Below are 23,031 nucleotides of genomic sequence, written 5' to 3'. Positions count from 1 at the left end.
AACAAACCACAAAATGTAGATGGCTGAGCAAATATCTATTTAACAATCCAAATTAAAAAAAAAAAAAAAAGGTTAAGGCTGGGTAGTGGCAGTGGCAGGGTGCATGCCTTTAATCCCAGCACTCAGAGGCAAAGGCAGGTGGATCTCAGTGTGCTCGAGGCCAGCCTGGTCTACAGAGTGAGTTCCAGGACAGCCAGAGCTGTTACACAGAGAAACCCTGTCTTGGAAAACCAAATTAATTAAAATTAAAATTAATTAACTAATTAAAATTAAATTTAATTTTTAAAAAGGTTAAAATGCTCTTTTACCACCCGCTGTGTTACCAAGCCTTGCTGATCAGATTCTAATCAACCTATATTTTTGCACCAGCAGAATATTTCAGTAAGTGCAGGTTTACAACATTCATGTATATATATGACTACATTAATCTCTATGTCATTCTTCCTTTTCAGAGTATTCCTGATCTGACTGTACTGTCTTTACCTAAATAGAGATGGCTTTAATGTTATATTATACACTGTATATCTTCTGTGTGTGTAACTCAGACTTGCCTTGAACTCACTGAATAGTCAAGGATGTCTTTCAACTTCTAATCCTCTGCTTCCACTCGCCAAGTGCTAGAATTTCAGGTGTGTGCCACCACAACAGGTTTTATAGAGGGCTGGCTATCAAACCCCAGGCCTTGTGCGAGCTAGGCAAACAACCTATCAACAGATCTATATTCTCAGCTCCCCAGATTCTACACTGATTAATTGGAGCTGCACTGGATTTTTAAAAAATGCTCAAAGAAAAAAAAATCTGTAAAGTACTAAATTTTAATCTAAGAATTTCATCCCCTCTGCCCCCTTTTTTGAGAGTGACCATAGGTTTAGTAAGAAAAAATGAGAAAGAACTCTCAGGAGTAGGAGGGACCCAAAGGGAGGAATACCCTGTATTCAATTTTCATGTCGTTTACTATAGTTTAAGATTTCCTGGCCAAGGGTGATGGTGCATGGGCAGATTTCTGTGAGCTCAAGGCAAGCCTGGTTTACATAGTGAATTCTAGACCAGCCAGGGCTACACAGTGAGATCCTGTCTCAAAGCTAAACCAAACCTATTTCCTCATCTATTTTCTTTTTTTTTTTTGGTTTTTCGAGACAGGGTTTCTCTGTGTAGCTTTGCGCCTTTCCTGGAGCTCACTTGGTAGCCCAGGCTGGCCTCGAACTCACAGAGATCCGCCTGGCTCTGCCTCCCAAGTGCTGGGATTAAAGGCGTGCGCCACCACCGCCCGGCTCCTCATCTATTTTCAAAAACTAAGTTGATAAAAGAGGCATCGCAAGCTAATATCTCACTAATGATCTATACAGAGGATAGGGACAACTAATGTGAACGGGGAATAATTCAACAAACAGGCAATGTGAGGCTGGCTGCAAGGGAATAAAAATATCTTAAGATAGATACAAAGTTAGAGAACACAGGGCAAGACACAACTCAGCAGATAATCAAACTGTAAAAATGAGTAAAGGAAACTGGCAGATGGTTCAGCACTTAAGAGTACTTACTTATTCTTGCAGTGGACCAGAGTTCAGTCCCCAGCACCCATACCAGGTGGCCCACAACTGTAACTCCAGCTACAGATGATCCAAAACCTTCCTGCCTCTCCAGGCACTGCACACACACATAAATAAATAAAACTTTCTTTAAAAACCAGCAAAGGATTTGAAAAGACCTAGCAGTTGGCCCAACATAGTAAGAAGTTCAGCATCATTCATATTAGGGAGACACAAGTCACAAGCACAGAGATATTTATATTAGGAGGGCTGAGGAAAGTACAAGTGCTGGTGAGAATCTGGTCAAACTGGGATTCCTGTACAGTGCTGGTGAGGATATAAAGTGGTGCTGATACTTTGTGAAATCTCTGGAGTTTTGCTAGGTTAGACATAGTTACCACATGAACCAACAATAAACTCACATGTATAGTAAACATAACTACTTTGTATAGAATGTTCACACATTTGTACTTGGAAGTTCACAGTAGCATTATTCATAACAGTCATAATAGCCAACAAATAGTAGAAACAACACAAATGTCTATGAATTTATGAGGTGGAAGGAGAGAACTAAGTCTATAGAGTCCTCTAGTCTACTAATCTACATGTGTGAGGTGGCATCTGTGCCCACCCACATACACTATGTACACAACCCAATAAATAAGTAAAAATTAATGAATTAAAAATAGTTTCTAAGAGCCAAACACCAAAGACCACATACTGCATAATTCTATTTATAAGAAATGTCCTAGGAGGGCAGTGGTGGTGGTGCACGCCTTTAATCCCAGCGCTTGGGAGGCAGAGGCAGGCAAATCTCAGCTTGGTCTACAAAGTGAGTTCCAGGACATCCAGGACACTCAGAGAAACCCTGTCTCAAAAACAAAAAACAAACAAAACAAACAAACAAACAAACAAAAGAAATGTCCTAAACATGAGATTCCATAGATACAGAAAGCAAATTAGTAACTGCCAGTATGTGGGGACAGAAACAGTGGGAAATGATAGCTAGAGTGTGAGTGTGTCTTTGGGATCAATAATATTATGGAATAAAATAGTAAAAAAAAAAAGTGATTGATAGCTAATGGTTATATACTTAGGTAACAAATCTAAAACATTCCGTTGTATACTTTAAAAAGGTATACTTTATGACATGTCAATTATAATTTAAATTTTAAACCCTGAGGGTGGGATCTGTCTTATCTCAAATTGTTAAAATTATCTATCCTCTCTGGAAGCACAGAAACAGGATCAGGAGGTGGAAACTAGCAGAGATGAACGAAGACTTGATTTTCACTTGGCACACTCTTCTTATTTTAAAAGCCTATACTCTTGATATCTTGGTATGTTTACTTGTGCATGTATTTCTTTACTGTGTGTTGTTGTAGAATATTATTTCAAGATGTGTTACTTTTGTTCATGCTCTGGAACATTTGTTTAATGATGCAAAGATGTATTTGATTAAATAAAATTCACCTGTGGTCTGGAGCTGCATCAACAACTAGCTGACAGGAAGTGGTAGAGAAGAGCCAGGTGAAAAAGGATTTATAAGGAGGGGCGAGGGGGACACACCAGGGCTTTTTGGAGAATGCCAACAAGGAGAGGAGGTGAGCTACTTGCTATTTAGCCTCTGAAGAGTAGAATCCCACCTTAACCTTTGAATCTTGAGTTCTTTAGTGGGAGAGAGGTTTAGTTAGGCTCCCTTCGTAGCTTTGCAAGAGTTAGAGCCACTTGTTCTCCACTTATTTGTTTTCTATATTTTGGGACTGTCTTTCTACGTAGCCCTAGTCCTAGAACTCGTTATGTGGACTGGCTGGCTTTGAACTCACAGACATAGTGCTGGGATTAAAGGCACCTCTATTTTTTGCAACTAAGTCTCTCACTAGCCTGGAGCTTGCAGTTTCTACTAGACTATCTGATCAGCAATCCCCAAGACTCTCCTGTCTTTGATTCTCCAATGCTACTGTTAAGGGCGCCCACTTCCATGCCTGGCTTTGAAGTGAGTCCTGGAGATCTGAACTCAGATTCTCATGCTTGTGCAATGGGGATTGTACCCACTAAGCCATCTCCTCAGCCAGTAAAAGCCTACTAATTTTTTGGGGGGTGGGTGGATGGGAGGATAGGGTCTCTCTGTGTAGCCTTAGCTGCCCTAGAACTCACAGAGATCCTCCTGCCTTTGCCTCCCAAAAGCCACCACACTGGCTAAAAGTGCCCCCCCCCCACCCCCAAGATAGTGTTTCTCTGTGTAGCCTTGGCTGTCTTGGAACTCGCTCTGTAGACCAGGCTAGCCTCAAACTCACTGAGATCCACCTGCCTCTGCCTCCCAAGTGCTGTGATTAAAGGTATGAGCCACCACTGCCTCACCCAAGAGCCTATAATTTTAAAAGAAAAAAAAAAATCCAGAGAAAAATGGAAATATTCACCAAAATTTGAGTAACAAAGAAAAATTTTAAACTTAGTCTAGATGTAACATCTATGGTGTAGAGAAGGTTTCCATTTATAAGTTTCTGGGTTTTATCAGGGGGAATCTTCTGACGAAGGAAATCTAAATATATCCAATATTTAAAAGATGCAAGTACACTTACTTCAGCCGAAGGTCAGGAATGGACTGGGAAATTCACCCATCTATTTCCCTTCTCCTATAATATCTCAAAGTACTCAATTACACATACTTAAATTTTACAGAAAAGCAGCTGATTGCTTATGAAACAAAACAATTTCAAAAATATTCTCTCCTTCTCTAAGTTCAGAGCATTTTCTTTCTAGCCTTCTCTGAGCAATGTATTCTATTATAGCTCCCTGGTATTTCCTAATGGCTGCTTTTGCAAATAATGCCTAATGTGCTGATTCTCCAAGTAGATGGCTTTCTTTTAATACTTACTAGTCTTCTTTAATATTCTTCTTTAGTGTTGAATAATTGAACCCTCAGGAGCCTAAGGATACAAAATGAAACTCAGAAAAAAATGCAGCCTAAATACTGTGTATTCAGGCAAATGCTAAACATATGTTCCCCATTACTTATGAATAAAATTATTAAAACGTGGTTGGGGTAGAATAGCATTCTTTAAATATGCAGAAATCCTCTGTGGCACTGTCTCAGGATGACTGCTACAGATCTTTTCACTTTTGTTCTTGCATACCTTATCAATGTGTACCGGATAGTCGCGTGAAACCAGATTCTGGCACCTTTCTCGATTTCCAATCATCTTTCTGAATTCAAAGAGTCTATTAGGAGACAAAAAGTTTGTTTTTTTAACCGCATTTTATGCTAACTATTATACCTACTGTGTTATGAGTGATGAATAGTGATTAAAATTAGCAAATTCAAACAAGAAGCCATGTTCAATTCAACTTTTACCATTGATAGAAAAGGATACTTTTTCTTCTCTTTTAGAAATTGGAAAACTTTTCTTAAAAATATGAAAAACAAAATTGTTCAGAAGTAATGAACACATTTACAATTAAAAATGAAAGGGGCCAATCTGAAAATAATTTTTCTTAGGTTTTCCCATGAGCTCCAGTGTATTCCAGTTTCACAGCCATTGAGAATTCAGGTTATCCAAGAAAATCAGTGCCTGGAAACCACACACAACTTCAACCAGCCTATCAATAACTGATGCTAAAAAACTAGTTTGTACCCAAGTCATGATGCTATAAGCTAAAATGTACAGAAATAACTCAAAGGATGAAAGGAAAATGTTTTATAAAGTTAAATATTTAATTTCCTCAATAAGCCAATCTAGATTTGAAACTAAAATATTTTATAACCGAAATAAAAATTTAACTGTGTATTAAAACAATAAATTCAAAACAACTATTCATGGACTGGAGAGGTGGTCACAGTAGTTCAAGTGCTCAACAAGAGCACTTGTTGCTCTTGCTGAAGACTCAGGTTTGGTTCCCAGCACCCATATGGTGACTCACAATCATTCACACCTCCATTTCCAAGAGATCTGATGCCCTCTTCTGATCCCCGAAAGCACAAAGCACATACGTGGTACACACATATATGTGCAGGCAAGCACTCATACACACAAAATAAACAGCCAAACATTCACGAAACACACACACACACACACACACACACACACACACACACACTACCTCTTGAGATCTTCTGGCCTTCCCCATCCTCTGATGAAAAGTTTTGTGAGGAGAAGTCTCCGGTACAGAATATCTAACTTGCTTACACCCATGAGTGCCAAACAGCATCTAGAAGTAAAATTTAAAATGACTTCAAAATACTTTCACTTTTATTAAAGCAGCAGGTCAACTTTCTAACTATTTATCTGAATACCAGGTAAAATCAAAACTGAAGAGTAAACCCTTGAATTTGCCCCTGTAAAAATACAATAGGAGATTAAAGCAGAGAAATTAAGAGCCTAAGGCCTCACCAAGGATGGATTCTTCTAGGGTAAGTGCTTGTATCCTGACTACAGGGACTGATAGGAGGAGTATCTATTGTGTTGGAAAGTAAGAGTAGGGACTGATGTATAGTACTAGAGTATCAGCCAGGCTCTATTTCAGTGACAACACAGCACATGTTCTCATTTAAGCTATCCAAGGACACTTGAAAAGGGATTCTCTGGGTTAGACAGAGAAACTGAGACAGAGAAAATATTTATCCTAGGCCACATAGCTAGTGGGGAAGTGGGTCAAGCTGCAACTTCAGGCATAATGTCCCAGGTGTAGCAGGCTACCACACCAACTGTTACAGTGAATAAACAACAGTAACTAGTGCTTCTAGTTGGACACTATTTACTTCTCTGTGTGCATGTGGTCCCCCTACCTCACCCCCAGACAGGGATTCTTTGTGTAGTCCTGGCCATCTTAAAACTCTGTAGACCAGGCTGACCTCAAACTCAGAGATCTGCCTGCCTCTCCCTCACCAATGCTGGGATTAAAGGTGTATGGTACCACTAGCTAGCTAATTTCTCAAATATTTCCAAGAAATTTTTAATATTTACCTGAACTTTTCCCAATTAAAAGGTAAAGTTCTGGGCTTGAGATGTAGCTAAGATAGAGTGCTTGCTTAACAGGCTTGAAACCCCCAATATTACAAAAATGAAAGCTACAGTTTTGATTTATGGGCAAACCTGATTCAGATTCAAGTTTAACTGCACAGAGACATATGAAAAATAAAAATTTAGCCGGGCGGTGGTGGTGCACTCCTTTAATCCCAGCACTCGGGAGGCAGAGGCAGGCGGATCTCTGTGAGTTCGAGGCCAGCCTGGTCTACAAAGCGAGTTCCAGGAAAGGCGCAAAGCTACACAGAAAAACCCTGTCTCGAAAAACCAAAAAAATAAAAAATAAAAAATAAAAATGAAAATTTACCTTTACATCAATTAACTTTAATAAATATCTATTGCTTCAAAAATTTTGAACAATTTTTACCTATATATATTTTTTGATATATTACAAGTTCAATTTAATGTGGGTTCCTGCCTCCCTTAGGGGAGGGGTCTCAAGCAGCACAGGCTGGTCTTCAACTCACTATGTAGTTGAGGTTACCCCTGAACTTCTGATCCTCCCAGGCTCTGGGATCACAGGTATGACCCCCATGCCTGGCTTTGTTTTGTTCTGTTCTCTTGAGATAGTATCTGGTCTATAGTCCATGGTTGTTGGTAGAGCACAGCTGGCCTCAAACTGGGCATCCCTTCTGCTTCAGATCTCCAAATGCTAGACTTCCGGGTGTGCGGCATTCCTGGCGGCCTTAACATTTTTCTTTGTATAATGTACAGTTTAACCCACAGTCAGCTGGACTGGCACTTTACCTTCTTCTTAGGACTGGACCAGCAAAGCAAGTTGTTCATACTGTTTACAATTCTCATGACCAAAGATTTATTAGATATAGTTACTCCTTAGGCTATCACAAAAACTGCCAAGCCCACAGCTCTGCATTCAGCCTACTTCCATGAAATCTTTCCAGTAATAGACAGCCCTAGGTGTATAGTTACAATTGTCTGAACCACAATCTTGCAATCAGAATCACTTCTGTGAAGACCCTCTCTCCTAGCAAACAACACAAGAAACACTGTGCAGCAAGCCTCAGTAACCAGTGCACAACAACCTACATGCACTTCTTTTTGCCTTCAAAGTTTTAACTTGTCTCAGTCTCCTTAGATGTATCCATCACAGCACACATATCCTGGGGGTTGTAATCGCCTGCATAGTCCCAAATAAATTCACTTTTTTGAGAGTGTGTCTCTGCTATTAAAATGCAAAGAAGCAACACTTCTAATGTGAAATCATTCATTTGAATTTCCTGTAAAATGTTTCTGGCTGAATGTATAAAACAAACGTTTGTGGTAATACCTTGAAATTCACTTTTGAAAACCTTGGTTGCACTTAGTAACAAATCTCCCGTTTTAGCTTGAGTATTCAATTGAAATCCATTTTCTTTGGCAAAACCCACCAAATCTTCAAACTCGTATTTATAATATACTTTACTTTTCTAGTCTTACGAATATAGACAACCGGGTGAGTTTTAGCCTTTTCTGGTCCTTAGGACACTCAATTTAAGTACCTGACAAAGGCTAAAGTGGCTTTGTGACGTAGCTGGGGCTGAGGGAAAGCGGAGGCGCGCGCTCCACCCGCCCTCTTTTGCCGCAGGCCGTGGGAATGGATACATCTGCCCACGTGCGGAGAGCCCGCTGGCCATGACAACGACGACTACCACCATAACCGCGGTACGCTCCATCTCCTGCCCTGCTGATCCTCAGGGCTTGTCCTCTCACAACCACCTCACAGGGATGGCCACAACCAGTCAAGGGCACTTTGACCCTTATGAGGCTCTGGATCTTACAGAATTTGCCAAAAACCAGCCTTGGTGGCGCAAGCTTTTCGGGCAGGAGACGCGGCCTTCAGGCGAGAAGTACAGCGTGGCAACCCAGCTCCTGATCGGCGGCGTTACCGGCTGGTGCACTGGCTTCATATTCCAGAAAGTTGGAAAGCTGGCTGCCACAGCAGTGGGAGGGGGCTTTTTTCTCCTTCAGCTCGCAAACCATACTGGCTACATCAAAGTTGACTGGAATCGAGTAGAGAAGGACATGAAAAAGGCCAAGGAGCAACTGACGATTAGGAAGAGCACCCAAATACCAAACGAGGTCAAGAGCAAAGCTGAGGAGTTGGTGTCCTTTGTAAAGAAGAATGTTTTCGTGACTGGAGGATTTGTTGGAGGCTTTCTGCTCGGTATGGCATCCTAAGGGGTATGGCTTCACTTCCACTGTTCAGCAGCTTCTACACACCATCGTAGAACAATCTAGACTCTTTTCCTCCTCTTCATGCCTTCCTCCCTGTTGTAAATCTGAACCGCTTCCATGGGCATCTGCCCATGCAAGTTAACACAGGTCCTCCCATGGGCTTGACAAGCCACGGGGAAGCACTCTCTCCATCTGGAGGCCAACAAGAAGGGTCCTTTTCCCGTGTGTAAAATCTGTCCCAAACCATCTTTAAGATCTATCCCTAACAGTCGAGCTGGAAGAGCGGTGCACAATTACCTTACTATGCGCTATGTGGAAAGGAACTGAATGTATCTGACTTTGAGCATGGGAAGAAAGAAAATAAAGCAGGGACAGTTGTGGGAGTACTACACACTAGCCAGCTATTTTAGGGGGACAGTCTCCTTACAGAATTTTACAAGTAAATTGATGCTTTCTTTTCCTCTTGACAACTACCCCAGTAAACTATAACTATTATAGTTATCTTAGTTTGGAACTCAGAAGTATGACACTCTTCAAAAAGGGCCAGAATTTAAATACCTGAAAGCCTCACTAAGACCTATTTGGGGAGGGGGGAGGCTAGGGGGGCCTAGAGCCTTGCTTTTACTACTCATACTAGGCCGAGGGCTCTCCCTGAGCTATATTCCCAGCCTTTTGGGTAGTTTTCATTTTGAGAGGTCTCACTAAATTGCTCTAGCTGGCCTGGAACTTGACATCCTTATGTCTCAGCTTCCTGTGGAGGTGGGATTGCAGGCCCAAGCCACCGGGAACAGCTTCCCCAGGACCTTAAGAAAGAACTGAAGAACACATCTCCAAGTCTACTTTGCCTCTTCTCAATCTTCTCATTTGCCTTTTCCTCCAGGATTAGTTTGCAAGAACCCATCTAGTTGGGTTCTCTGCTTCAGGGCCACGTCTACTTCAATCAAACGTCAGCTGGGTGAAATTTTCATCTAGAAGCTTCAAGGAGAAGAATCTGCTTTCGGGCTCTTAGGTTTGGGGTACAGTTTATATATTTGCAACTATAGGATTTATTCATATTTTGACCTTTGTCAGCCAGAGGACAAGCTCAGCTTTGGGAGGCTATCCACTCAGTTCATCTCACACTGACTTTGCTCTCTCCATATAAGTCAGAAACAGCAGCTGACTTCTTTTCTTCACGGCCAGGTGGAAAGAGAGAGAGTGGGCTCTGGGGGTCCAACACCTCTGCAGAAAGGGCAATTGTGTGAGTGCAATCAATGTTTCCATTGCCTGTTGGTTAAACGGTAAAAATCATGGGTCCTGCCCAAACTCAACTCTGTGAGCAACAAAAAGCAATATCTTATGGACCACCTGGAAACTGTATGCTGCATGGGGAGAAGAAACCGTTCCTTCTCAGCCTTTGAGTATATCTGGGTTGACACCTTTACTACCAGGATTAGACCTTCATATTTCTACCACAGGAGGAAAAAACCCTACTAAAACCACAAACTCCATAGACCTGAGCAACCACTTGTTTATAAGCCAATTGGCTCTTTACACTTTCAATCATGTTTATATTCTTCCATTCACTTAAACTCTTACTTAAAAAAACAACCCCTCCAAAGGAAAATGCCAATTAGTACTTTGGGTTTTTTTAGTCATTAAACAAATGGTAAATGGAAATTGGCTTTTATGGTTTTCTTTTTGAAACAGGATCTCATATAATTCAGTCTGATCTCAAATCAACTTGTAGCCAAGGATGACCTTGAACTCCTGATCCACCTACCTCACAAGTGGGCGAACCATATACATGTACCACCACATGCAAGTGGAAAACTGACTTCTTAAATGTTATCTATCTGCATTATATACATATTATACTTTAAAACAGGTATCAAAATCATGTAAATATATATATATTCTACTTTAAAACAATTATTAAAATCATGTAAGTTTACAGAGAGAGAAAGAGAGAGAGAGAGTTTAAATTGCTTATTTTTTGTTTAAAACTAAATGTCAGTGTAATCTAATAGAGATGTATCTTAGTAGCACAGTGCTTTTCTGGCATACATAAATAAAGCCTTGGGTTCCATTCCCAGGATCATCAACCAACCAACCAAAAAAATATTATTTAGTAAGGTGTAGTGACAGCTATCTATAACCCTAGCACTTAGAGGCTGAGGCAAGATGGTCATGAGTTTAAGGCCTGGGCTACCAATAAGACCTCATCTTAACAACAACAAAAAAAAGTATCTGAGAGGCTGTGGGTGTACATTAAGCATGTATAAGCCTTGGATTCTATAAGATCCCAGTTCCTCTCAGGGTTCTTGCTCTTAAAACCTTTAGTCTTTCCTGAGTTATAACTGTGTTATGCTAATGAGGTGACTCATAGTGAGCTTGCAAATTGTTTCAGGTCATCAGAAAGATAAACCACATGATCAGAAGGTTGGAACTTTAGTCTAGCTTGACCTCCACAGAGGAAGGGAACTGGACATTATATTCTATCACGGGCCCACATAGTTTATCATGTCTGAGTACTATAACCCCAATACAAATTCTGGACATTGGCTTTGGTGGGACTCTGTTGGTCAGACCTTCATGCCTGGAGACACTCCCTGATTCCATATGTAGAGACCATGGCATCTCAACATTTTTGGCTGTTTTTGTGTTGTAGCTATCCTTTATTATAAGCACTGTATAGGGTTTTATAAAGTTCTGTCAGTCATTCTAGCAAATTATTGATCCACAAGAAGCTTAAGAAAACTTTTCTTACAGCCAAGTCAGAAGTTATCTTTCTGAAGGCCTGGAGACCCCTAAAGTAAGAATGGTATCTAGGGCAGTAGCATATTTGAACATACACCCTTAATTTGGGGAGTTTGCACTAATGGACTGTAACTATTAGAGGTGAACTAAATTGGAAACAGAACAGCCAATGTATTCTTTACCCAATTAACAAAATTCTAGGGCTGATGGGAAGGCTCAGTAGGTAAAAACACTTGCCACCATGCCTCATATCTCTTTGATTCCCTAAGACTTACATGGTTGGAAGGAGAGAACTGATTTCTGTAAGTTGGGCTCTGGCATCCACTTGCACACCATGGCATGTGTATATACACACACAAATATAATGTTACATATGTTACATACTCCCAATTAGGTCAGCTCTTTGGATAAATGGGGTGGGATGGAGGTACAGTTTAAGGCAATATAATTCTAAATGCTGAACAGTTATTGCTATGGCTTGGATCTGAAATGTCCTCTGGATGTGCTAAATGCTTGGTGCTCAGCTTATAGGGTAGTAGTACAACCTTATGAGGTGATTTAGTTCCTGGGGATGTATGCTTAAGTTATATCAAGAGCCTGCCTCCTTCTCTTCTCTCTGTCCTCCTTTCATCTCCCTCTTTCCCAGTCCATGACTGGAAGGAGCTTCTCTGCCACATGTTCCATGTCATGATGTTCTTCCTTGACATGGGCCTAAAAGCAAAGTGGTAAAATGAGCACCAACTAAAGCCTCTGGAGCCATGAGCTGAAACACACTTTATGGGTTGGTTTGATGAGAATGGCCCCCACAGGCTCATGCATTGGAATACTTGGACTCTACTTGGTGAAACTGTTTGGGAAGGATTAGGAGGCCTTGTTGGAATGTCACTGGGGGTAGGCTTTGAGGTTCCAAAAGCCTACACCATTGCCAGTTAGTTTCTCTGCCTCATGCTTGTAGATCAAGATATAAGATCTTAGCTACTGTTCCAGCACCATGCCTGCCTGCTGCCATGTCCCCACTACAGAGGTCATTGACTTTTGAATTTACATTCAGAAACTATAAGCCCCAAATAAACTCTTCCAGAAGTTACATTGGTCATGGTGTCTTCATAGCAATAGAAAACACTTTAGGCTGGGTTTCATCAGTTTAGGCTGGATTTCCTAGATATTTTGTCACACAGACAGGAAGCTAACAATGATGTTTATATACTCATTACTTATATTTTTGTATCTATTTATTAAACTGCAGAACAGTTGCATACTATTGTAATACAAGTCCTGTCTTTTTTCTACTATCGTACATTAGGATCAACATTCTTCTTTGGAATATCCATGGGTCATGACACTAAATCAATTCCATGTGAGCAAGCAAACAAAAAACGAAATATTCTCCAACAAGAAACAGTATGCTCTTCAAGAGCTGTTTTCTATTTTATTTTTTGGTTTTTTTGAAACAAGGTCTCTTTACATAACCCTGGCTGTCCTGGAACTCACTACATAGACCAGGCTTGCCTCAAACCCCACAGAGATCTGTCTCTGGCCCATGACTGCTGGGATTAAAGGGAAATGCCAACATGCCCCAACATGCTCATAGCACTTTTAAAAAATTACATTAATTTCTGCATGTGTGGCAAAGCACCTAATAACCAACTTTCAAATATTTTGTAATGAACAATATTCATTATATACCAAATTGTGCAGTCCTTTCTGCTTTTCAACTCTACACTAGAGAACTTTCCCAAATCATTTTGCTTTCCTATATAATAGACCACTCCAAGCTTGGAGGCAATTTATTTCCTGGCTATATTTACCTTCTAGCAAGCAATTCACAGATGAGGAACAGAAAGCAAAGCAAACACACACAGTTTATTATGTATTTGGTTCCGAAACCAGGTCTTCTTAAATTCCATTTCAGTCCCCAAACAATATAAAATGAAGGCTTTTCTGAATTTCTAAATGATTGGTGTATGTGTGTGATGTGTGTGAGTGTGTGTGTGTGTGCATGCTCACGCAGGGTCACTTGCCAGTGGAGATGCAGTGGCCAGAGGATAGGGTGTTCTCCTTTATCACTCTGTCTTGAGACCAGGTTGCTCACTGAACCCAGAGCGAGGGCTAGCAGCCAGCAAGCCCTTGTAATCCTTGTTCCCATCACTCAGATAGTGGTGGGGTTACTGACAAATGCAGCAATGCCCAGCCTTTTTCAAAAGTGTTGGGGACTTGACCTCAGATCCTCCCACTTGTGTAGAAAGTGCTCTTACCCACTGAACATCTCCCCAGCCTCTAAAAACAGATCTTTCTAGGCAGGGCTGGCTATGTTCACGATCTCCAGAACTATGAATTTTCAAAGTAGGGATAAAGACAGCACCAATTTACCATAAAGAAGTGCCATCTGGAGCTGTTCCAGGTACTAAAAGCCCTCAGGTCAAGCAAGACACAGTGAGATCCTGCAGAAGTAGACGCCACTTTGAAGTAAGTACCAAGCAAAAGAAAAGGGACACAACTGCCACCTACATTTTTAATAGCAAGTAGGAAGGGGAAAAACAAAGTGGGACAAAAATAGAAGTATGACCACAGAGCCAAGGAATGAAATGTCTTTCCTAGAAATGTTTTATTGCTAATGTGGCACTTACATCTATTAATATTACTCCATCTAGTACTTTTTAATCTATTACTCTGATGTCTAAGTATTTAAACGACCATTACTTTTTCTTTCTAGACTTTTATCATGTGTGTGTATCTCAAAGGCATAAGTACAGTTTCAAAAAATGTCACCATGGAGAGAAACCCATTTCTGCAAGCTGTCTTCTGCCTCTTTCACATGTTCGGTAGCATATGCGCACCTGCACATTTGTACACAAAAATTTAAAATGTAATTTTTAATGTATCATGCACAATAACTTCTATCTTGTCCCCCCAAAGAGACCTAATTTTCATTTCAATTTTTTTTAGAAAAATTATGTGTATCAGAGTTTGCCTGAATGTATGTATGTGTACCATGTATGTGCCTGGTGCCTGTTGAGGTCTGAAGAGGGAGGGCATCAGATTCCTTAGAACTGGAGGATTGTTAGCTACCATGTAGGTGCTGGGAATCAAATTCTGATCCTCTACAAGAGCAACAAGGGCCTTTAACCTCCGAGCCATCTCTCAGTCCCCCATTTCCCACTTTCAAATCATAAAAATGTCAACTCTGTTAAAATCTACTACTCTTAGGCAATCAATTTAATTACTTTTACTCTTACACTGTAGAAGAGTAAGTGTTTGGGAGGGATGTAACTATCTGTTCTGAACAATTCAAGAAAACCCAACAAAGGTCTGGGCATACAGCTCAGTTGGTAACTTTCCTGTAGAGCATTTGCAAGGTTTAGTTCACCAAAAAAGAAAGGAGGGGGAAAAGAATACCCAACCAGTCCCACATCTTTGAGTAATGCATTCAGCAAGGGACTTATTTAATCTCTTCAACTTTTCCTCCTCTTTTTGGTGGACTATTTAAAAAAAAAAAAAAACACAGTTGTCCTCCATGTTTGCTTTGATTGCTACTGACGATGTGTTTCTGAGCAATCAGTCTATTTAGATTAGGAGTTGTTTATGTACTCACTGCATGTGCTTCTGTGGTCTGAAGTCATCACTTGGAGGCAGTAGTGGAAAAAGCTAGGTTTCTCCACTAGCTCTGTGACCTTGAGTGAGCCACCTCAACTTCAAAGTGGGAAACTACACTTGGAACTAGTACATAGCAACAAATTATTTCAATTGAATAAACACTGAATGCTTGTTTTGATATCAAGAAGCATGAGAAGATATTCTTATTAGTATTCGGTTTACAGGAAACCTGGTGGTAAACAGCACAGGTTTTACTGTCAGAGGATCCCTGTTCCTTGAACTCAAGCCATTGTTGGTTAGTTGTGCAACCCTCAGAAACTTATCTGTTCCCTCTGCCTTTCATTTCTTTGTCTACTTGAGACAATCCCTCTCCTCTTTAGAAAATTATTGTAGGGATGAAATGAGGGAACTGAAGAAGCATATTCTTTCAACACACACCACATTCTGCTTGATGGAATGCTAGTTAAAATTTTCTTCTTCCACTATATATGTGCCACAAATTGTGCCAACCTCCAGGATTAGAAAAGATAACTATGACACAGGAAGCAATGTCATGGTTGAAAAATGCTTCGTTTTCTACCCATCTATATTTTTGAAACCAGTCAGAAGAATCTGCATGTTTTTGTTACTATAAATGAATATGCAAGACTGAATCCAATCAAGTATCAAATAATCAGAGTTGGATTCAGAAGCTAACAGAAGACAAACTTCAAGTTTAGCTGTTTTCTAGTGGGGTATGCCTGCCTGGCTATACATGAGGTGATCACAAATGAAAGGTCAAAGGTGAGGTGATGGCAACACCACACAACAGAGAGCTCATGAGGCAGGACTAAGCGCTAATACTAATTAAAACAGTTGAGTTTGGGTCCCAACTCTGCCTCCTCCCCACTGAGATTCCAGCTAACTTAATTCGACGTCAGATCATGGTAAAGTAGAAATGTGTCTGCTTTACACATCTCCTAGGACAGATGTGAGCCAATGAAATCACGTGACAATGTTATCTAGAGCTCCAAAACCCTGGCACCTACTAGCTGACAAGTCCAATGGCAGGGATATAATAACATGCAGCGACAAGGAAGTAAACAGCTTCTGGGTCTGGTGAGCACTCATGCTCCTGATGATGAAAGCAGCTAGTTTCAGCTAAGCAGGCTCTGCTGAAGAGGTTTTTGCAAAGCTGAGGCTCGAGGGGCCGGGAGCCGGCGAGGCAGCAGCGGCTGGCTGCCACCTCAGTCCGGTCCCTCAGTCCCCCCAGGTGAGGAGCCAGCGGGGGCAGCAGCGGCTGGCTGCCACCTCAGTCCGGTCCCTCAGTCTCCCTAGGTGAGGAGCCGCGGGCCGGCAGGGATGGAGGGCAGGGGTCGCCAACGCCCTCCCTGGGACCATGCTGCCCCGCACGTACGCAGCAGAAGCCAGGAGCGGTGGCACCGGCTGCTACTTACAGGCCGCTCGCAGACGTGCACTTGAAGGGGAGCCCGCTGAGCCTCCTGGCACCGCCGCTCTCCGCGCTCTAGGGACCGGCCTTTAGCCTCAGCTCGGTCTGCCAAGGGCTGAATATCCTCAGACCCAGCAGCAGGCTCGCCGCCAGCCTGGCGGGCAAGGAGGACGGGCGTGGGGCGGGGCTCCCTCAGGACACGCCCCGAGCAGGCGGCTCTGGCCTCGTCCCACCCCTTCCGGCCTACTTCACCATCGCCACCGCCGCTACCGCCGCCGCCACCTCCCGCGAGGCCCCGCCTCCTACTTCCCTTTGACTGCCGGTCCGCTTCCGGTCCGCTTCCGGCCCCTCGGCGCGCACGCGCAGTCGTAGGAGTGTTTTGACAGCTCAGGCCGAGGAGAAGGAGCCTGCGTCGCGAGAGTGGGCGGCGCGCCGCCTAGGGAGCGCTGTCCTTATGGCGAGCCTGGGAAGCGAGGCCGAGCGGGAGCCTCTCCTGGGCCCCGGCTCGCCCGGAAGCAGGTGAGCAGGCGGGGGAGGTGGGGAGGACGACACTGGCTCGGTTCTGCGTGTCCACCGCCCTGACCCGAAGCCCGGCCGCACATGCGTGGGCCCGGCGGTCGCCCCCGGAGCCGCTCCAAACATGCTCCGCGATAATCGCGTTGACTTGGCACTAGTGGAGAATCGCACTTGGGTACCCAGGAAGCTGGGGAAGGGGATGCTTCACGTGGGGGTCAGAGGTCACGGCAGCTTCACATTTGTAGCCTGTGTGGACTCCAGAACACTGCAGCCTTGAGGTTCCTGCCTGAGTCCTGTTATGGGGGTTCCTTCCTGCTTGAGAGCGTCGTTTCCCTCTCCACTTTCGATTTTTCCTTAGTTTTGTATAAATAAAGAAACCCAAGCTGCCTCTTTTACAGCAGACACTGCATCCTGTTGACCCTCTAGAGCTGACCACTCTCCACATTTCGCAAAAGCCCCCAAATGATGGTTTTAACCGACACTCGAGGGTATTGGCCTTTTCCTGACCTGCCTGATGGCTTGGTACGTCTTCATACTTTGCAAATAAACCCGTTTAAAATGGCTCATCTTTTGCTCAATGCCACAGGGACAAAATAAAGATTACTCGTTACGCGTCCCATTAGTATTCTGATCCTTGTAATTCTCATTTTGATCCTAATCTAGGAGCACTGATTTTGAAAAGTTTGCACTTGTCTCACTGCACCAGTATGTATTTTTACCTTTAGGAAATGGTATTATTTTATTGAGTTTTATTTGAAGCATTTTTTGTTTTTGTTTTGTTTTGTTTTTCGAGACAGGGTTTCTCTCTGTAGCTTTGGTGCCTGTCTTGGAACTCACTCTGTAGACCAGGCTGGCCTCAAACTCGCCGAGCGAGATCCACCTGCCTCTGCCTCCCGAGTGCTGAGATTACAGGCGTGGGCCACCACCGCCCAGCTGAAGCATTTTTTAAATTACATTTATTTGAGGGGGAGGGAGTGGCACGTGTCAAGGTCTGAGTAGAGGTCAGAGGACAACTTGTGGTACTAGGTTCTCTCCATCTACCATGTGGGTTCTAGGGACACACCTCGAGTCCTCAGGCTTGGGGGCAAGTACCCTGACCCACTGAAGTATCTTCTCCACTGTTTGCTTTGTATTTTGAGATAGGGTCTCCTGAAACCCGGACTGGCCTCAACCTCAGTATATGGCCAAGTATGATTTGAATTCCTGACCCTCCTGACATCCCCTCAGAAATGCTGGAATGACAGGGATGTGTGCCACCACACCCAGCAAAACATAGTAACTATACTAAGTAGATTTAAAAAAAAAATGACAGTTAAGCTTTAGGCTAAATCTTATTTTTTGCTCTTTTATCTTCAGCACTAATCCCTTTTTGTAACCACATTGAACTCTATTTGATTTACTAAATAGAGTTTATATATTGCAATTTCATGTTACTTGATTTTTTTTTTCCTTCAAGACAGGGTTTCTCCATGTAGTTTGGTGCCTGTCCTGGATCTCTGTAGACCAGGCTGGCCTCGAACTCACAGAGATCCACCTGCCTCTGCCTCCCAAGTGCTGGCATTAAAGGTGTGCACCACCACCGCCCAGCCCCATGTTACTTGATTTTATTTTGAGATTAAATTCCTAACAGTGTTGAGCTTTGTTTTGAATGAGCAGCGCCCTTCTTTGGAGCTGTTGGCTTCTGCACTCATTTTTACCCTGCTGTCCTGTGGAGGTCATGCAGGCAGCCATGTAGTTATCCTGCTTATTCCATTCCTCGAAGCCCATCCCTCATCACCTTTTTGAAATCTATCCGCAGCCCTCTTTTCTTGAAGGCTTATTATTGGCTGTGACCCTGAAACCAGTTATTTATACTTAATGGAGTTCTGTTCTTACGATGTACTGGCTCTGACCGAGGGCTAGAGAGCTCAGCTCCCCTTGTTTGTCAAGGACATACGTCTGTCACATTTCCATTTCTTAGCGTTCTTTTTGCTGCTGTTTCTTTCCTGTTATATTTCATGTTAGATTTGTGTTTCCAGATCTTTGAGTCATAAATACACAGTTAACCATATTAATATGACCTTATGATTGTACATGTAGTGACCTTATCCAAACAAGCCTACATAAACATATTTTCTCCTTCTCTTAGCTTCCTTTTAAATAAGTGATTGAGTTAGGATCCGTCTACATTCCGATCTTCCTGTCCATAAAAAAGTTCATTGGATTGAGGTTTTATATTTAGCCTTTTAAAATAAAAAGAAATATTTTCAGAACAATTGAACAGATGTGCTGTCTTTAAAGCCATAATTGGATTCCCTGCTTGTGACTGACAGGTTTTGCTTCTTTCACTTTACAGCACAGACTTAAGTTTAGTTTGCCAACAGCCCTTCCCAGATAACATTATCGATCTAATTGGTGGAGGTCCTTTTTTGTCTTGAATGTCGAATGCTTCTAACTTTATGAGTTTCATTAAGAGATCAGGAGTTGGCACACTTCCTGTAATGTCCCCATTGGTAGATAGTTTAGGTTTTTTCAGGCCAAAAGGCAAAGTCAAGGATAGTGTAGATACTTAGACAAATGAGAAAAATTTCACAAATCATAATAAATGAGGTAGGTTGGTGTATTGAAGAGAGAATTGGACTTTGAAATTATGTTCTATCATCAAACTGGTAACAAACATTCACCTGCAAAACTAGTCTTAGCTCTCAAGGTACAGACAGGTAGTGTCTAGATTGGACCTGCAGATTATAGCTTGCTAGCCCTTCCTTAGAGTTTCCTGAAATGCTAACAGAAAATTCAAATTCTTACTGCAACTTTAGCCTATAAAAGAAAGGACCATCTGTCCTTCCATTGCCTGCACGCCCACCCCACCCCACTCCTTTTTATTTCAAACAGGTTCTCATTATGGAGTTCAGGCTGGCTCACAAGTCACTCTGTGGCAAAGGCTGGCCTTGAACTTAGGGTCTTCCTGCCTTCCCTCCCAAGTATTGCAGTAACAACATCAGGCAAGTGCTGTGTGCTTGTCTTACAGGGCACTCACTCCTTTATATAGGACATTTTTATGTTATATTTCCCCAGTTCTAAACAACACTGCCCTCTCAGGCAGCGTCCCCTGCTTTCTCTCCAGCTGAGTCTGGGTGTTCTGCTCTGCAGTAGTTCAGAGCTGTGCCTTCCCCAGTACAGTGCTGCTTTGCCCCAGTCTCTGCGCTAGAAAATACATTGAATCCAAATTGTAGCATTTTTTTTTTTGTTCCTGTTCAGTTTTACCTAGGTGCTTGGGTTACATCAGTGTATTGTGTACACTTCCTGGATTTTCAGTCACAAATTTGTTGAACATTCTGTCATTTGGAGCTGTGGTTATGGAAATGTTAGACCACTTCAGTTTTACTTGGAAGAGAATTCCAGTTGGAAAATTAATGCTAGAATGTAGCAGTGATAGTAGACAGAAAATAAAAGTTAAATCCCCTTGGAAGTAAGTACAGAATTTCTTTTGCTTGTTTGTTTGTTTTTGTGTATGTTTGTTTGTTTAGACAGGGTCTCACTATGTAGCCCTAGCTGGCCTGGAACTAGCTCTGTAGACCAGGCTGGCCTCAAATTCAGAGTTCCTCCTGCCTCTGCCTCCTGAGTGCTAGGATTAAAGGTGTGTGCCACCATGGCAAGTGGTCTTACACTCTGGTAGAGCAGAAGCCTGTATAAATCACTCTCAGCCATCTGACATGTTTTATGTTATCATAATTGAAAAGATACAAGAAATGTAGAAAAATCAACTGAAGAACAGTCTGTTGTGCTATTCCTATTATGACAAAATAGGAAGATAAATGACTAGTGGGGAGCTTTCTAAATTAAAATGAGCAAAATAAAATCTATTACTTTGAAAGATTTCAAATACAGGGAAAAGTTAAAATAGCAGTTTAGTGAACACCTAATAATACCTTTTTATTTAGTCTTTCCCACACCAATCAAATGTCCTTGTGTATACACACACACACACACACACACACACACACACACACACCTTTTGCCGAACTGAAGTAAGTTTTAGACATTGTAATGCTTATTCGAAGTACATTTTCAAAGCCTGCCTCTCTCAAGAACAAATGCATCTCTTATACAACTCCATCACTATTGTACAACTAGAAATACCAGTTCAAGAGTATTATACAATTTATGCTCTGTATTCTTTGTTTCTCTAGTTGTTCCAATAATGTAATAAACACACACACACTTTATATATACAAGACAATCACTGTTCATGTATTTGTTCTATCCTGTTTTAAACTCTTTAGCTTAGAACTGTCCCAGCACTCAGAAGGCAAAGGCATGTGTAAGTTTGAGGCCAGCCTGGTCAACATAGTGAATTCCAGGACAGCCAGGACTACGTAGAGAGACGCTGTATCACAAAACAAACTGTCCCTGGACCTATCTCATGTTACAAGTGACTCCTAGGTGCAGTGTTCCTAAGGGCTATCTGACAATGTAGATTCGTGGACTGTTTGTTCCTTGGCCACAAGACTGTCACATAAGTAATATTAATCTAAAATATTCCATCAGAATATATTAATCTAATATATTCCATCAGAAGTGGCCCCCATGATGAGGAATGTCAGACCCCATTATTTGTTGGAAGAATGGACACTGTAGTTTTCATTATAAATGTTCATTTCTTATCCTATGATTAGAGTTTAGTGGGAGTTATCCTGCCCTCAAATAGCCCTTCAACCACAATTTGAGCATTTTTGTTTTCATCCATTATGTGGAAGGTAGCCATTAAATCTTAACTTTCAATTTTCTTATCCCTCCAATTTTTAAGAGATATCATTATAAGAAGACAATTAGGGGCTGGAGAGATTGCTTAGCAGTTTCGAGCACTTGTTACTCTTGCAGAAGACCCAGGTTTGCTTCCTAGCATCTGTATGTCAGCTCATAACAATCTGTAACTATTTCCAGGGGATCGGTCACCCTCTTCTGGTTTCCATGGGCACTGCATAGATTTGGTGCAGTGCACAGACACACATGCAAGCTAAACATCCATGTACATAAACAACGAATTTAAAACCTTCATATAAATTTCATAAAAATTTGAGGCAGAGTCTTGCTATATATCCCAGGCTGATGCTGACAACTTCTCAGCATTTTCCCCATTTTTTTTTTTCAGACAGAGTGTCTTGGAGTCCAGGCTGGCCTTGAAGTCACTATGCACTCCAAGGTGACCTTGAATTCCTGATCCTTCTGCCTAGTGCTGAGACATTGAGGCTTAAACCATCACATGTTTTGTCTTAGCTTCTTGAGTGCCAGGATTCCAGGCTTGATAAAAAAAAAGTTTGGTTTTGTTTTCTTTTTGAGACAAGTTCTCACTGTATAGCCCAGGCTGCTCTACATTTACTACATAGCCAAAGTTGACCTTGAACTTGTAGCTGCCTTCTTGGTAGGGAAGTTGATTTTGTTTGTTGTTGTTGTTTCACTGAGTGCTGTTGGAGTCACTCGAACAGTTTTATTACTTTTCTTTTCATAAGTAAGTTACTTCTCAGTTCCCAGCTGAGAAAAAGCTCAGGGAAATAGTTATTTGAAAATATAGATTGTCCTGATACTTCTTATAAAATGATAATGTGTCTAATGTCTAATCTCCAGAGAGTAGTAATGGGTCACTAAAAGTATAATACTAACCAAGTATTAAATGGATATAAGAGACCATACTTTGGGATTCAGTGACGCATGCTTTTTCCATTATGTAGTTAACTGCAATGGTATACATTTAACTTAGGTATGTTGATTTTGTAATACAGGCATCTTGAGTTCTAGTATTTTTCAGGTATTTTAAATCACAATTAAAAGGTCCCTGTGTGGAGGTCACAATATTATATATGCAGTGTTTTAAGCACTTAAAATGTGGGGGCTGGAGAGCTGGCTTAGTGGGTGAGGGAGCTTGCTTCTGAGCTTGATGACCTTAACTTTGATCCCTGGGTCTACAGGGCAGAAAGAGAACTGACTCCCAGTTTATCCTTTGACCTCCATATGCATCCTGCATCACTCAAACCCATACACATAT

The 23,031-nt window shown here is 41.8% G+C and overlaps 3 protein-coding genes across 9 annotated transcripts in view; 2 read left to right on the top strand and 1 right to left on the bottom strand.

Annotated features, from left to right (window-relative positions):
- The window catches only part of Abhd18 (abhydrolase domain containing 18), a 53,475-nt gene extending 36,783 nt beyond the window's left edge, over positions 1-16,692 (bottom strand). Inside the window, exons 1-3 of one of the 5 annotated variants that reach the window (XM_028895049.2) lie at positions 16,498-16,692; positions 5,631-5,738; positions 4,667-4,751 (exon numbers count right to left, since the gene is read on the bottom strand). In XM_028895049.2, coding sequence (XP_028750882.1) covers positions 4,667-4,751; positions 5,631-5,722 — 177 coding nt within the window. In that variant the 5' untranslated portion in view covers positions 5,723-5,738; positions 16,498-16,692. Of the gene's footprint in view, positions 1-4,407; positions 4,460-4,666; positions 4,757-5,630; positions 5,739-7,841; positions 8,098-16,497 lie in introns of those variants that run through there. The other 4 variants (XM_037206561.1, XM_028895048.1, XM_028895050.1 and 1 more) reach the window with 4 other exon arrangements.
- LOC114710775 (FUN14 domain-containing protein 2-like) lies at positions 8,103-10,387 on the top strand. 2 transcript variants are annotated; one of them, XR_005091748.1, is made up of 2 exons: positions 8,103-9,167; positions 9,609-10,387. XR_005091748.1 is itself a non-coding variant. In XM_037206563.1 (2 exons), the coding sequence occupies exon 1, from the start codon at positions 8,186-8,188 to the stop codon at positions 8,729-8,731; it is 546 nt and encodes a 181-aa protein (XP_037062458.1). In that variant the 5' UTR covers positions 8,103-8,185; the 3' UTR covers positions 8,732-8,734; positions 9,609-10,387. The 2 variants fall into 2 exon arrangements, 1 of the variants encoding a protein (XP_037062458.1); XM_037206563.1 differs by having other exon boundaries at positions 8,103-8,734.
- Positions 16,693-16,839: 147 nt separating the features above from the next.
- The window catches only part of Mfsd8 (major facilitator superfamily domain containing 8), a 31,090-nt gene continuing 24,898 nt past the window's right edge, over positions 16,840-23,031 (top strand). For both annotated transcript variants that reach the window (XM_028895047.2, XM_028895046.2), the window contains exon 1: positions 16,840-17,009. In XM_028895047.2, the coding sequence (XP_028750880.1) occupies positions 16,945-17,009 (65 nt within the window). In that variant the 5' untranslated portion in view covers positions 16,840-16,944. The remainder of the gene's footprint in view (positions 17,010-23,031) is intronic.

The sequence above is a fragment of the Peromyscus leucopus genome, chromosome 6, assembly GCF_004664715.2.
Source record: "Peromyscus leucopus breed LL Stock chromosome 6, UCI_PerLeu_2.1, whole genome shotgun sequence".
Taxonomy (NCBI): domain Eukaryota; kingdom Metazoa; phylum Chordata; class Mammalia; order Rodentia; family Cricetidae; genus Peromyscus; species Peromyscus leucopus.
This window is presented reverse-complemented; position numbering and strand designations above follow the sequence as displayed.

Coding starts and splice junctions, on each gene's coding strand:
- LOC114710775 (XM_037206563.1), top strand. CDS start 8,186: ATGACAACGACGACTACCACCATAACCGCGGTACGCTCCATCTCCTGC.